General features: G+C 42.1%; 1 protein-coding gene across 3 annotated transcripts in view; it reads left to right on the forward strand.

Moving 5' to 3' along the window:
- ERRFI1 (ERBB receptor feedback inhibitor 1) overlaps nt 1-15,581 on the forward strand; it is a 59,743-nt gene extending 44,162 nt beyond the window's left edge. For 2 of the 3 annotated variants that reach the window (XM_044063067.1, XM_044063068.1), the window contains exons 2-4: nt 4,057-4,241; nt 6,129-6,214; nt 12,176-15,581. In XM_044063067.1, coding sequence (XP_043919002.1) covers nt 4,120-4,241; nt 6,129-6,214; nt 12,176-13,395 — 1,428 coding nt within the window. In that variant the 5' untranslated portion in view covers nt 4,057-4,119 and the 3' untranslated portion in view covers nt 13,396-15,581. Of the gene's footprint in view, nt 1-4,056; nt 4,242-6,128; nt 6,215-12,175 lie in introns of those variants that run through there. The other variant, XM_044063069.1, reaches the window with a different exon arrangement.
- The last annotated feature ends 993 nt before the right edge of the window (nt 15,582-16,574 follow it).

Genomic DNA, 16,574 nt, shown 5'->3' on the forward strand with positions numbered 1-16,574 from the left:
CTCTCATGGACATGAGAGCCATTCAACTGGTACCTACATGGGAGCAAGGCCAAGGATTGTACTCAAGACTCTTTCTAGTCCCCAGAAAGGACAATGCCTGGAGACCAATTCTGGACCTTTCAGTTCTAAACACCTTCTTACAAAGTACCCAAATTCAAGATGCTAACACTACAGCAGCTTCTTCCCATGTTGGGCAAGAAAGCATGGCTAGTAATGTTGGACCTCAAGGAGGTATACCTGCATGTCCCTATCAGACAAAGTTGCAGAAGATACCTCCGTTTCATTGCAGGTTCAACCCATTACCAATTCTCTGCACTGCCCTTTGGCTTATCCACTGTGCCCAGGGTCTTCACAAAATGCCTGGCACCAGTAATTGCATATTGCAGACAAAAAGGAATTCAAATATACCCATACCTGGATGACTGCCTCATCCAAGCAGAAAGCAAGGACATCCTCTTACAACATCTGGCTTTTGTAAAACATCTTCTAAGTTGCCTGGGGTACACAGTAAACGAAAAGAAATCAAAACTAGTATCCTCACAAGCTATGACATTCCTGGGTGCCAGCTTGAATACAACGGCCCAGAAGGCTTATCTGACGCCAGGCAAACCATTACAACTGACTCAATATTTCAAAACAATGGCAACAAAGACCCAACTCCCTGCAAGAAAAATTCTGCAGGCCTTGGGCTTCATGGCATCTTGCATACTATTAATACTATTTGCAAAGCTGCATATGAGGAAATTACAGTGGTACCTAAAAAGCGTATGGTCTCAACACAGCCACAGCTTGGACACAATGATATCTCTCATTCCCTGCCTTCAACAAAAGTTTCTATGGTGGTCACAGGCATGTCACCTCAACAAGGGTCAGCCTTTCACCTTGCCCCCAGCCAGGCAAACTATGACAGCAGATGCATCGGACTACGCCTGGGGGGCACAAATGGCAGGACAGTGCATTCAAGGCATATGGACTGCAGATGAAAGGAATCTGCACATCAATCAAAAAGAGATGCTAGCTGTACAGAATGCTCTGACAGCCTTCAAGAACCTATTACATCCAGGACAACTTACAATAAGGACGGACAACACCACAGTAATGTGGTACATAAACAAACAAGGGGGTACACACTCCTACCCTCTATGCAGGCAAGCAATGACCTTATGGAACACAGCACTGGCTTACCAAGTTCAGTTACAAGCTCAATTCCTGCCAGGAAAAAAGAACACATTGGCAGATGACCTCAGCAGAAAAATCATGGATCCCCACGAGTGGAAACTGGATCCACAAGTATTTGCAATGATAACTCAAAAATGGGGCCTCCCAGACATATACCTGTTTGCCAGCCCCCAAAACTATCAGCTAACAAAATTTTGTACAAGGACACTTCACCATCAAGCTTGGAAAGTGGACGCACTCTCATTCAGTTGGAAAAACCTGACAGTATATGCCTTCCCTCCATTGCCTCTTCTCACAAAGGTGCTTCTGAAAGTCAGAAAGGAGAGACCACAACTACTCATAGCCCCAGACTGGCCACGCCAGCACTGGTACCCACTATTAAGGAATATGGCCCAGGGCCCACCTTGGATTTTACCACAAATTGCCCATTTGCTCACACAGCAAAACAATCAGATTCTACACAGCCAGCTCAAAACGTTAAATTTGGCTGCATGGCAAATCACCTAAGCATCCAGCCAGCTCCTCTTCTTCAAGCAGTTATGGATGTTATTGTGGAAGCTAGGAGGCCCAGCACCAGGAAGGCCTACTCGGACAAATGGAAAAGGTTTTGCGCCTGGAACCAAGCTAAAGGCCAAAATACCCTTCAGCCTCACATGCCTCAGATTCTACAGTATTTAACTGAGATGTTGCACAAAGGATTTTCTTTTTCTTCAATTAAAATCCACGCATCAGCTATTTCAGCCCACTACAACACGGATCCACCCTTATTTTCGCATCCACTTCTAAGGCAGTTCCTCAGAGGGGCAAAAAACATTAGGCCCCCCAGGAGAGCACCTACACCAACATGGGACCTCAATTTTGTTCTGGAAAAACTTACACTACCTCCCTTTGAACCAGCTTTCTCTGCTGATCTAAAGTTTATATCATGGAAGACTGCCCTGCTGCTAGCAATAACTTCAGCCAGAAAGTCTCAGAGCTGCAGGCACTAATGACAGTGGAACCTTTCCTCATTTTCCATCAAGACAGAGTTTCTCTATGAACTAATCCTTCCTTCATGCCTAAGGTGGTATCCAGTGTGGCTTTAAATCAAACCATCCACTTACTCACCTTCTTTCCAAATCCACAGAACAAACTCCTGCATTCCTTGGACATTCACAGGCAACTTCGTTACTACTTGGATAAAACTAAGGTTTTCGGAAAATCTGACCAGCTCTTTGTATCCTATGCTACAGCTTCGCAAGGGAAGGCTATATCAAAACAGACCATTTCCAAATGGATAGGACATTGCATTCGTTTTTGCTATACCCATCATGGAAAACCAGTTCCTGCTACCATAAGGCCACACTCTACCAGGGCAACAGCTACATCTACAGCCTTCCTCAGGGGGGTCCCGACCAAGGAGATTTTGGAAGCTGCAACTTGGAGTTCAGTACACACCTTCACCAAACACTAGCACTTACCACTTTACTCTAAGACTAGAGCTGGCTTCGCCACTGCAGTTCTGCAGGGCCTACTAGCCTCTCCTCCCATCCTTAGCTTTGGTATTCTACCAAGTGTGATGACTGCAGCAGGGTAACACGATGAACATAGTACAGTTTTGTACCTACCATAAATGTAGATGTACCCTCCCTCCATCCCCTCTGATCTAACTGACTAAATCTTTGCAATACCTTCCTGATGTGTTTGCTTATAGCTGGAGGGATGTTGTGTTTGTGCTAAATTTCTTAAATTGGTACTAATTACTGACCACCTTTTTGGGGGCACCTGGCATCTGGGGCAAGAAAAACTGAAGAAAATGGCGTTGGATGATTTATATATACCCCTGGTGCACTGACGTAAGGGAAGAAGCGACAGCAACCGACGCCGGACCAAGACTTTGGAATTCAGGCCGACTGTGGGGACCGCCTGACGACAAGATAACCCAAGTGTGATGACTGCAGCAGGGTGTACACTCAAACATCTACATTTGTGGTAGGTACAAAACTGTACTTTTTTACAAGGCATTAGTATAAATTGTGAGGCTGTGAACACAAGAAAGGTAGGACTGTTAGACCAGGTGTTATGGTTATATGCATTTACAGACTCATGCGTGCACACACATTTACACATCGATGATGTTATTACCACATATATATATCAATGTTGTCAGGATATGATCACCATGTATCTTGGTCTGTCCTCTGTAGTTTCCAGCTTAGTGTTGGACACGTACTGGGTTTTTGGGCATGCTATTTAGCTGTATTGGGTTCATAGGTTAGTACTAGACTGTCGGCATTAGGGCTTATATAAGCCTAGCCATAACAATTCCCTGGCTATTATTTCCCACAATATTTACTTCCCTGGACCCCTGTCTAGCAGGGCGACTGACGTGATCTCCGGGGTGAATTTCCTATCTCCCATCCAATCATCACTTCTAGGTTTAGCATGCAGTTTAGAAAGATTTATAACATGGAAGTCAGTATTCTCTAATCTCAAGTGGCTTATCAAAATAATTTTGCAGTGTCTCTGGTGATATGTGAACAATGGACCTCCTGACCTGATGGCCGTCCTATAGCCATTTGCAGATTTATAGATGTATAGATGTGTGTGTGCATGTATCTGTGTTGTAGTTAGAATATCAGATATTGCTTTAATGTAGCTGAGGTATTTCTTGGGATGTGGTTACCATCAAGGCAGTGTGTAACTTGGTATATGACCACTGATATGGTAAATGCAACCTTAAAATTATTTACACTCCCTCTCCTAAGTAAAATCAAATGTGACAGTTGCAGAAACTTGCATGTAGTTGGTTAAAAGATGTAGCTGAGCCAATTGTGCTCGTTGAGCACAAGCAATGAAAAAGTTGTCTTTATTTTTGTTTTCGTCTTTCTTTACCAGGAATGCCAGCTTTCATTTTACTGAGAATTGTGGGATTTTAGACTTTGGACAGAAAACAGCATCATGTCAACAGCTGGACTTGCTGCGCAGGAAATTGCTGTCCCTCTTAAGAACGGATTTGTGCACACCAGCCCAAGCATGATGACCGCCAGGAACTGTTGGAATCATGCCACAGAGCTTGATAAGTAAGTATAAAGGGATTCCAGAATAGCTACACAGTGCTTTTTTAAGGGAACTGTCTGTTATCTTAAATTGATGGAGGGTGTTCTGTGACTTGCTGATTTGCATACGTTTCATTCCCACCAAGGAGACTGACCATGAAGTAAAGAAAGCCTTTTGATTAATGTCTGCACTACTGTAGTCAAGTCAGAAGCCTATAATCAATTATATTTATCAGGAATTCTGTGCAGGGTTAAAAGCTTATTATCTATTAGGTGACATATATATATATATATGTGTGTGTGTGTGTGTGTGTGTATATATATGGGTCTAGATTATATAATCAAAGTTTTATAACTTTGAATACCGTATGGTTGATCCCATATGGTTGAAGTTATAAAACTTCAAATATGTACCAAAAAAAAAGTAACCTGATGGTTTAAAGTAGGGGGGCAAGCCCCCCTGCACCCCCACACCCCCTGCTCTTTAAATATACTAACTCCGAGATCGCGCTACAGTGCATACTGCACTATAGTGCAATCTCAGAGTTGGTATATTTAAAGAGCAGTGTGGGGAGTGCAGGGGGCTTACCCCCCTGCTTACAACCCTTAGCTTAGTGTTTGCTGTTTTTATTTTTTTATATATTCAAAGTTTTATAACTTCGATCATATGGGATCGAGCATATGGTATTCAAAGTTATAGAACTTCGATTATATAATAGAGTGTGTGTGTGTGTGTGTGTGTATGTGTGTGTATATATATATATATATATATATATATATATATATATATATATATATATATATACAGTAGAAGTGTTTAACAAGCTTGTTTATTATTCACAGTTTTAGTTGCACATAGATGCAATGCATGTATAGTGTGTGTATGTGCATGTGTGTGTCGTTTAGCATAATAAAACTGCAACAAAAGCATCTGTAGATATTAAGATAATTGTTTAGTGGTATCAGTGAATTGTAAATGGATTTTCATATGGTGTTCCATGCACGACTGTATATTTTTATGTGCATTGCTCTTCTGACTGCAGTGTAGTCTGTTAGGAGGAGCTTATTATCTTCATATCACAAACAGTGATCTTGTCAAGAGTGTATGTGGCCTTTGTTGCAGTTCAAACGGATCTGGAATAATGCCTTCTCTGCACCGTACAAGTGCTGTTTCATTGTAGCAGTGATGGTGTTGCAGCCATTCAAGTCTAACAAATTAACCCGTTTCATTTGATACTGTTGAGGAAAAGGTATTTTGTCTTACACAGGAGGCAGTGGATTGTCATTACTAGCATACTGTTGTCATGTTGGCAAACAGCAGCTATCACTATAACAGGGATAAGGCAGCAACTTTTACATTGTTAAACAAATTCAGGCTGCTACATGATTTAACAGGGAAAATAACCAGCAATGTTCAAAGAGTGACAGATCTAAAATTCACATGACTACCAAGGGAGGCCTTATTACAGGCTGAAGTGGATGAAAAAATGTATTTATTTTCTGCTAATCCAACAGCATAACAGTTTGTTACGCTGAAAAGTTTTAAGTATACGTTATATAAGATAAGTTAACCAAATAATGAAACCGTTCTGATTGTGACTAATCATATATTAAGCTTTGACATCAGATATGTAATCGTAAACACCATAGTCAGTGACATTTCTGAACATTAATAGATGGCATTTTCTTATCTCTCATCAGGCATCTTCTAAGCCTTTAAAATGAGGTTTTCTGTTTGCTGATATGAAGATTGAGAAATCCTGTAGAAATTCATAACTAGCCTAGTAAGCAAGATAAGCAGTTCTAATTTTGGAGGACTTGTAGACTTAATTTAGAAAACTGGGAGAAGGAAAAAATAGAAAGCCTTCAAAAATAGACCATTTGGTAATTTTGTGAATTTCCTTTTTCCAGAACCTACCTTTCCATTGATCCTCTGTCATTGATGTACAATCTCAAGTCAGCAGCTAATCACCAGGCTCACGCTCATGCGTCATTTGGTAGGTGTTTTTTGTCATTTACTGGTCCCATATGGTTCTTTTCCATTCTTAAAGCTGATGTTTCTGTAGCTCCTTATGGGTATAGTCCATGTGACACTTAACGACACTGTTTAACAAGGGCAAAACAGTAGTGTGCTTCCCGAGTTTTCAGTGCTGAAGCATATCGGCCTGTATTTTGCAAAGATTTTGGCACTGCACTAGCTTATTGACATCTTTTGTAGCCTGTGCTCTTGCGGTCTTCTTTTTGGGTTCCAGCTGAAAGAGAAAAAATGGGAGTATCTGTGAGCACATGGTATTCCAGAAGCTGTATCAGTAGTGACTTGTGAGACACTAGGAAAACAGTAGCAGTAAAATGCTATTTCCTCTCTGCTGGTTTATCCCAAAGAGTAGAGAATCTTGCTAGAATGAGTTTAATTAAAACCATCTTTTTTATGTAACATGCATATTCTTGGTACTTAAGTCTGCATGCACTGATACAGAATAGGGAGTTCATGGATACAGCTTTCCTAGCCTGCAATACCAGCAGTAATTCTAGATCATTGTTTATAGCAGTTCTGCCAAGGGACAGTTAGAGTAGTAGGCTGCCACACTTTTTAACACCTTTATTTTACTGGCAGTTGATCTGTCAGATGTGTGCTGGTACCACAGTTTCTGGCAACCCCTAAACAGCTAACACTCCAGCAATTAACACTTCAGTTAGAAACATCACTCAAAAGTGTAGCAGGGAGGCCTCTCCAACACCCCAGAAGCTGCCCCCCATCACCTAACACTGTCACATGAACCCCTTTCTCAGTAGCCTGGCAGGAAGCTGCCACCCAGTAGGTATCACGCCAGCAAGAAGATCCCCCCAAGCAACTAATTCTACAGCAGAAAGACCCCCTCATACAGTGAACCCCCCCATAGCTGCTAATATTACAGCAGGAAGACCCCCCCAAGCAACTAATATTCTAGCAGGAAGCCCCCCATAGCAGCTGACATTCCAGGAAGGATCCCTCCAGACTGCTAACACACAGGCCATCCACGGGTAGCACTTCCTCTGAAGCCCCCCCTGCAGCTAACGGTCCAGCAGGAGCCCCCTCCCTCCAGCAGATAACACTCCAGCTAATACTGCCAACAAGTAACAGTCCAGAGTGAATCCCCAGCAGTTACTATGACCAGCAGGAAGCTCCCCTCACCAGCAGCTAATGTTTCAGCTGGAACTGTTTTCACAGACTAGGAGTAGTTAGTTATCTAATATGTGGACCATAAACATTGTGCTTGCCACAGGTTAGCAATGAGGTGTATAAATGCTTTGACTGTAAATGATGAGACTAACACAGGCTAAGATTAGAGTTGCTTAAAGCTATGATGGATGTCCCACTCAGCACGTTGTACAAGGAGAAATTCACAGTCAGCTGCTTGTCCGGTGCCAGGATTCATCAGATCACGCAAGCACTCAGGTGTCTCAGCAACAATTACCATTATGACTCTGTCATAGTTCATGTTGGAGTGAAAGACCTGAGACGTACATCACTGGACTGTATGAAGAGACATGATTGAGCTCTGTCCCTAGCCTTGAGCAGCATACTACCCTCACCTAGAATGATAACACAGTATAAACAAAAAGTGATTGCTTGATTTCAGTACTTGGCTTAGTTTTTAATGTCATTCAGAGGGGATCCAGTTTCTGTCAGCCTGGAAGTCATGGTCGACAAACTTTGCTGCTTTGCCAGAGACGGTTTGCATGTGGCACCAGTAGGCTTTTGGCTGCTGGCAAAGGCTGTTGCCTCCCCCATAGTACCTTTTTTAGGCAAGGTCTCAAATGTACCAATGTAAAATTTGCCAGTCATAATGAAATAAGGGTCATGCTGCCAAATGCTAGGAGCTTAAACCAAAACCTGCACACCCTCGAAGATGCTGATGTCTCTGCACACCCTGGAAGCACTTTTGTCACTGGAAGATATAGTTGCCTGTGGAGTCACAGAGACCTGGTTCAAGGCCTCAGAGAGTACCCCAGCCTTACAAGGCTGCAATGTCTTCCACACATTCAGACCACAAAATGAACATATGAGAACCAAAGGAGGCAGTGTTTCTATGTATATTTGAGATAAATTTACCTCTCGCCTACAGAAACCTGGTTCAAGGCCTTGGAGAGTACCCCAGCCTTACAAGGCTGCAATGTCTTCCACACATTCAGACTGCAAAATGAACATATGAGAACCAAAGGAGGCAGTGTTTCTATCTATATTTGAGATAAATGTACCTCCCGCCTAGTTAGACTGGACAACTCCATTTAGTTCAGGTTACTGTGGGTAAGACCCTCATTCAAGTCATAGCTAGTTACAGATCCCTCCTCCATGGCTCATGATCCGCACGAAGCGTACTTGACCAAACTGGATTCAATCCAAATATTTCTGAACACTCTGTTTATGGGGGAGGTTTCAATTATCCCAACATCAACTGGGAAACCTACTCTAGCCCTAACTCACTAGCTCAAAAGTTCCTTGACTTTGTTTACTCAAATGCCCTGGAATAAATTGTTTATACCCCAACAAGAGGAACAGATACTAGATCTGGTCCTCACTAACATGACAAACAGATGCACTGCCACAACTCTCGGATCCTCATTAGTTAAATCTGACCACTGATCAGTCATCTGCGAATTAGCACTAACACCAGAACTCACAAAGGGTGAAGTCAGACTAAAAAAACTTCACCAAGGCAAACTATGCCCTCCTAGGGGAAGGTATAAATGCAATCCAAGCCTCACCCACAACTGGAAGTGGTAACTGCACCGAAGCTTAGAAAAACTCCAAGCTAGATCCCCAAGTGAAAACAAGCCAACATGGTGAACATCCATCATTACAAACCTTATAACAAAAGCAAAAAGTTGCTGTCCAAGAAAACAAAGGTGAGGCCTCAACTGTGGAAAAGCACCCTCCTCAACCTCAACAGGCAAATCCTTAAAGGGCATCTTTGAGAGAAACTTAGCAAGCACAGCCAAGGATATTCCCATAAGGGCCTTTTACAGCTACATACGTAGCTTAAAAGGTAGGACCCCAGCAAGTGCTGAACTAGTGACTAACGGTATCACAAATACTGACCCCACAGAGATAGCACACCTGATAGTGGATAGGTTTGTTGAAAATTTCACTCCCTTATCACCTTCAAACTTATCACAAACCTTGCCCCAAACTACCCCCACCCCCCATCCTACATATCTGAAGAGCAGGTCATTAAAGCCTTGTCCAAGGCAAAAAACATAGCCTCTATGGGACCAGATGCAATCCCAGGCTGTCTTCTAAACAAACTAAAACATGAACTGTCTTCACCATTAAGTACCCTATTCATTCGGGTCTATATTAGAACATTGAAGTGTTAAAACATCGAATGTTCTAATATCAACCCATATTCAGCGAAAGCTTGAAATAGCGAAGATGCAGAACACCGAATATTTTCCTAGGGAAAGTATTAGCTGGGCCGTTTTTGCAGCTTCGCTATTTCCCCGACTGTGGTGCGAAGGTGATGAACCGGGTTTAGGTAAGTGTGCGAACGGACCGAGATAAGGTGTGTTTGATAGTTAGGGGCCTTAGGGATAGGGAGCGGGTAGGGTGAGTGTGCAATAGTTAGGGACCTTAGGGTTAGGGAGCGGGGTAAGGTGAGTGTGCATTAGTTAGGGACCTTAGGGTTAGGGGTGGGTTAAGGTAAGTGGATAGCTAGTAGTGTATATACAGTTTAGTGTAGGGTTCTGTGAAGTGTGTATGTGTGGATTATGTATTTTGGTGTGCTTGTGCTGTGTGTTTTCTCGGAACAGCAAATTTTTTCACTTGGAAAAAAGTTTGCTGTTCTGAGCGTTCCGAGTATATCACATTTCGAGATTCCAAGGTCGAGCTTATGGTGTTCGATATTTTGGAATTTCGATAATGTGATATAGACCCATTCAATCACAGCCTACAGGCTTTGTTCCTGTGGAATGGAGAACAGCAACAGTTATTCCCATCCACAAAGGATGCCTAGCAGCAGACTTGGGCAATTACGCCATAAGTCTGACCAGCCTCATCTGTAAATCCATGGAACGTGTCATTATGGACGTCATAAACAAAGACATAGGTGACCTCCAAACCCTGGCTCCAACCCATTTCAGCTTCATCAAGGGCTGATCCTGCCTCTTTAATCTGATGGATTTCTTTGAAATTGTGATCAGACATTGATGAGGGCAAATCTGTGCACACAGCATACCTCAACTTGGCAAAGGCTTTCAGCACAATCCCACACTTGAGCATTACCGATAAACTTAGCAAACTGTGAATGTAAATCCCTTTGCTGTTGCCAAATGGTTCACAAACTGGACACACACTGTCAAGGTGGGTGACTCCACATCAACCATCAGAGCTGTTACTAGCGGGGTGCCACAGGGGTCAGTGCTGGGCCTCCTACTGTTTGGTATATACGTCTCAGAAGTTCAGGACAAAACTAAGGGGTTTGTGGATGACCAGGTTTGCAGATGACTGCAAACTAGGTGCAATTATTGAATCCCCAAATGATGTCAGTATACTCCAAGAGGGTCTTGTGCAGACCAGCAGTTGGTGTCTTCGTCAGTCTTAAACTGAATGCAAAGAAATGCATCTTCATTCCCTTTGGCAAAAACAGTGTCCCTTCACACTGTCAAATCAACAGTACCACTAACTACCTACAAACTGGTAAGAGGTCTGAGATCACAAGTTGACTGCAACCTTAACTTTGACCACCACGTCTACTGTAGTAAGAAAGGCTATCTACATAGCACGCATGATTTGTAAAAGGATCGCCTTGAGAGCAAAGGAGGTTATAACTTCACTGTGCTCTGCACTAATCGGGCCCATTATTTGAGTGTAACACCCTGTTTAGCATGTACCGTACAAAGTACCTGCAATAATTGGAGATACCCTCAGAGGTTTCTAACAAAGAATATCAAGGGACTCTAGCACAGACCAACTAAAGTCCCTTTCACTATACTATTGTATCATATAAACTTGTTAGGGGAGACTTATGCCTGGCTTATGGAGCAGTCTCAGACCCAAACCTAATGAACTTGCTGCACATCCATAGATCTTCTCATTCCAGGGGCATGAATATGGCCTGCAACTTAAACAGGACATGCTGGAGGGACAGAATTTTCTCTCAGTGACTGCTGCATCCTTGGAGTGGGCTACCAATTCATGTGGAACAGAGCACCTCTATGACACTGGTCAAAAGAAACCTGGGCAAGTGGATGAGGCACCATAAATTCTTACCAGGGATAGTTCCCACAACCCTCCTAGACATGGGCAGTCATACTTAAATGCAATCCTGGGTATTGGCTAGCATATCTTTGGTATTACACAACTGCAAGGCTTGAAATGACCTCCAGGTTGGTAGCCTAGTAAACTCCTACGGTCCTGTGACCTTGACCAGTATGCCTGTGTCTTTAAGCACACTGACTGCAATTGCTGAAGAAATTGATGCTGGAGTCTGAAATCCTTGGCATGCAAGAGTTTTTGTTCTGTAGTACTGCTTCTCTCCTGCTGAGAGAGACTGAAAAGTAGTAAGTATCTTCATCCTGCAGAAACTACTGCTCTTTAAACAAAGTTGATGAAGCTAATTAGCTATAGATGGTACAGTATTGAGTGCTGACGGTGAGTAAAATATTTAACAGACCATTGTTTTAATGATCTAGGATATTTACACACTCCTGGTGCAATGCTTGCCCAATGCTCAGGCTGAACTGTTTGATTTCCATTTAAAAGGGCAACAAAAGAGAAGCTATTTATTTGTAGGTTGGTAAAGCAGGTGAAGGTGAGAGGCAGCATAAAAGAAGTGCCCACATAATATAAAACGGAAACAAGCAAAAGTGTTTACTGTAATACAAAGATTTGTGTTTAATGTGTACTTGTGATTTTCTATGCAGGATGTTATAACAAATGTTCAACAAATGTTCATAGACTACCTTTTTTCCTCCCGCAGAGTCTACAACAGCAAATCGGAACTGCTGTACAGGACACAGTGCCAAGACAACTCATAAAATGAGTCGACCATCTCCATTAGTTATGCCAGTTACTGATCATCATCATCATGTTCGTAATCATGAAGGGGACCAAGTGGTTCCATCTTTTCGAAGGCTGTCTGTAAATGGAGGATCACTGTATGAAAAGACTCCTCCCCATACCCCAGCAAAATGTGGACTTCCTCATTTTCAATCTGTGCCATCTGGTGATAGAGGCTCAAAGCCCCTTCCACCCCTTCCTGTTTGTGAAGACCAGTTAACGGAAGATGTTGACAGTGAGGTGGAATTTTTCACAAGTTCAGAGACTGATGGTTTGCTGCAAGACAGTAGGCCTCTGGCTTTTAAGTATGGATTGCCTGGAAGGAGAAGTTTCAGGGGCTGTGGCCAGACCAATTATGCTTACTTTGAAGGTGCTTCTGAATGTAAAACAGAAGAGGACTGCACACCAGTACAGCATAGCGAGCCTGTACAAATCCCAGTTCCTCCACACAAGGAAAGATCTCACTGTCGGCTAAGAAGATCACATTCAGGGCCAGCAGGATCTTACCACAAAGCTGCATTCAGGTTGTCTTGCCATTTGAACAGAGCACCTGTGGACTGTAATAGTGAGAAGCCAGAGGTGCCCCCTCGAATACCTATACCTCCAAAGCCTGCCAAGATTGATTGCAGAAGGTGGTCAGCAGAAGTTGCTGCTACCTCATACAGCGATGAAGACAAACCTCCTAAGGTGCCTCCAAGAGAGCCAGTGTCTCGAAGTAATTCACGCACACCAAGCCCCAAAAGTCTCCCAACATACCTCAATGGAATCATGCCCCCTACCCAGAGTTTTGCCCCAGATCCTAAATATGTTAGCAGCAAAATATTCCAAAGACAGAACAGTGAAGGTTCCACTACCAGAACTCCTTGCATCTTGCCCATAATTGAAAATGGGAAAAAGGCCAGTTCTACACACTACTACCTTCTACCAGAGAGGCCTGCTTACTTGGACAGATATGAGAAGCTCTTCCGTGAACTGGATGAGTCAGGAGAAGGAACTGAGTCATCCACAGATGGAAAAGATCAGTCATGGTGTAATGATAGCAGTACAACCTCAGCAGTAACCCGGACGGACTCCAAGACAAAGGCAGATGGACTCAACCACATAAAACGCAAGCATCAGCCATATGTTGTATCACCATAGATGAGCAGTAATAAGTTTTCTACTAAAAATACAGGTCATCTGCTTAGCTATATTTATGATATTAAGGACCCTGAATCCAGGCATGGGGTTCCAAATTGGAATGAGGGCTAAAGTTTGCCAGCTGGTACTAGAGGGGAAGCTACGCCTATAGCATATGCAAAAACTGAGCCTCCTCATTGACTGACATGGTTGGAGCCATTAAAGTGTAATGACTTAGTATGATGGAGTGTGATGTCTGTCATTGTTTTGTATTGCTTTGCTTTAGAAAAATCCTCTCTTTGAGTGAGCTACTCAGCTAAACATCACACCAAATTTGTAGTGTTGCCTAAGAAGAGACTTTTACAGAGAGGTTTGCACTGCAGGTTCAGTGCAGGGCATTTTTTTATGGAATGTAAAGAAGCAAATAGCCATCTTACCATAATATTAAAACTATGGTAACGCTGTCTATTAACTGGTCCTATGGGGCAGTGGCTTTGAGTCTCTGTGTAGTAGACAATGCAAAAGTGGTTGTGGGACAGGTTGTTCTACATGCTAAGATAAAACTGCTAAGACGGTTTAAAGAATAAGGCTGCTCGTGTGCACAAGGGTATTGGGAAGCTTGGCTTTCCCCATGCCCTTGTTTATTTCTGTAGGGATTACCCTACCTTCAAGTTGAAGGGCAATGTCTGCCGCTGAAGGACAGGAGGGAATCCTGTTTCTCCTGTTTTGTGGCTTTCTGGGTACGAAGGAAGTTATCAACACAAGCTGGTCTTGTGTTGTTTTGTTTTTATGTTCAGTATTTTTTGGGGTTTATGCGTTTGCTGTAAAGAAAGTGTAATATTACAAACCAGAAAAAAATAACAATGATAAATGCTAACCTAATGCAGTGTTCCTAGCAGGTTTGTGTAAAGGTGTTCCAGAGAGTCCTAACCTTGTAGACTGTAAATGTATTAAAATCCTATCCAAACATCCATCATTGTGACTGCCCTCAAGTGTAGCACAAGTGTTTAAGTCTATGTATGTATTTAACATTGTTTGCAGTAGTTTCAAGTTGTAATTAATCACAAATGCTACCTCTTACATTAGTTATGGGTACTGCTGTTCATGAGAAAACAACAAAAAGTAAAATTGTATTAGAAAATGACTAGACACATTACTGACATTTTCAGAACCACTTGCATAAATTTGGGAGCACTTTACTTTTTCACAGAAAATGAGAGTAATGTAAAATGCTCAGTATTTATTTATGAGTTATGAATTCAGCATTCATTGTAAACAGATTCAAAGGACAGAACAGATGGTGTTTAATTACCTTTTTAGGACTCTGTGAATGTAGAACACTGCTTCTGCCTGCATACATTGGATGTGAAGGTACATATCCTGTACCCCTCTGCATGTGTAATCCCTTTTCTGATTATCTGATGAAGTCATGAAGGAAAGCTGATATGATGTGGGAAAACCTATGAATAGCAATGTGAAATAGGGGTGCAATGAACAGAATTTCATATGGAAAGCTGTTATTTTACTAGTGCCCTGTGCTTTTTCAAAAGTAAAGCATACGTGAAACACACAATAGCAGACTTGTAGTCCTGGATGAATTGCATCTGCTTCCCACTTTGCAGAGAGGGCAACTTTTCCAAACCAGAAGAAAATTACAAATTCAGCTTGTGTGGCAAGAGTCCTAGAGAGGTGAAAGTATGGGGAACAGCAAGTAGAATATTTGATACTTAAATCTCTGAACGTTGCTGACAGTTTTGTGTGAAAATGGCAATGGAGTTTTGGAAGTGTTGCCCTATTTAGATTTATGAAGTACAGCTCTTGTAATTTGTACTGGCTACTGTGAAGCCTTGCTGTCATTTCTTGAACTGTTGTAGAGAATATCACAAGGAGCTGTTTCCCCAACACAACCATACAGTGACACACACATACACACCCATACTTACATCGTGAACTGCAAACTCTTAATTTTTTTCTCTCTGCTGGTCTTAGCACAGTCTGAACTAAATGAAGGTAAATTGAATTGTGATGCTATTTGGAGCAATGCACTGAAAAGCACGGCATTCTCAGAATGTGTACAGTATTTGTTAAAAGAATCAATGTTATTCATTTTGCTGCAACTTGTTTCAGATAATACCTTATGTTTTAGGTTTCTCATTTATTTTTGTTCCTAATAAAGATATACTTATTTATGATACAGATAAATATAATCAAACTGTCTGTGTGTTTATTTCCTACCTTAATATTCTGTGTTTGTTTCTTTGTTGTATCACTTTTAAGCCTAACTTCTGGAATGGGAAACCTGTTGGCATCTACTGGCCTGCCCGTTCAGTGAAAAAATGATAGATGTCTCCCTACCAGTTTATGCCAAAAAATAAAGTAAAAGCAAGGCGAGTTGTTCTCTTTGTATGTCCATGTTCCTCCATCATTCCTGTATTTACATTTGTTATCAAATATTCACAGCATCCTTCTTCTTTTGGCTGCTCCCATTAGGGGTCGCCACAGCAGATCAACTTGTTTCCATTTCTTCCTGTCCTCTGCGTCTTGCTCTATCACACCAACCACCTGCATGTCCTTTCTCACCACATCCATAAATATTATCTTAGGCCTTCCTCTTTTCCTGTTACCTGGCAGCTTCATCCTTAGCATCTTTTTCCCAATGTACTCTGCATCCCTCCTCAGCACGTCCAAATATTCACAGCATGCTGAAACTTAATCTATATGAAGACATCCTGTCAACACATTTTCGTATTGACATTATTCCATTCACTTGACAAGTGTGTAGATGTGGCATAAATGGCTGTCAGTGGGAAACAAAAGATGATGTTTTTTGAAGCGGATGTCATTAGAGGAGTCATGAATTCAGGCAAGATTTATAAGTGGGAGCCTGCAGAGACCCTAGATGGACATGTTTAATCCACATCTTTAACCTTTATGCTCCAGGTTTCTATGTCCTGACCTTGTCCATTTGTGCTACAGCTATAGCCACAAATCTTGCACCTATCCAGTTTCCTATAGTTGAACTTGCACGTGTGTTTGGCATGCATAAAGGAAAGGATATGAGGCATCATTTGTGACTCCAAGTAGTCAAGGACTTTTATTCTATCTACTTCATTCTGAATGTCATTAAATGCAGTTTCAGTTAATAGCTTCAGAGTGTATGGTTTAATTCTCCCATGCTGAAGCCAGCCCATAAAGCAATC

This window comes from Protopterus annectens, chromosome 2.part1 (assembly GCF_019279795.1).
Source record: "Protopterus annectens isolate FY-2018-M chromosome 2.part1, PAN1.0, whole genome shotgun sequence".
Taxonomy (NCBI): Eukaryota; Metazoa; Chordata; order Ceratodontiformes; family Protopteridae; genus Protopterus; species Protopterus annectens.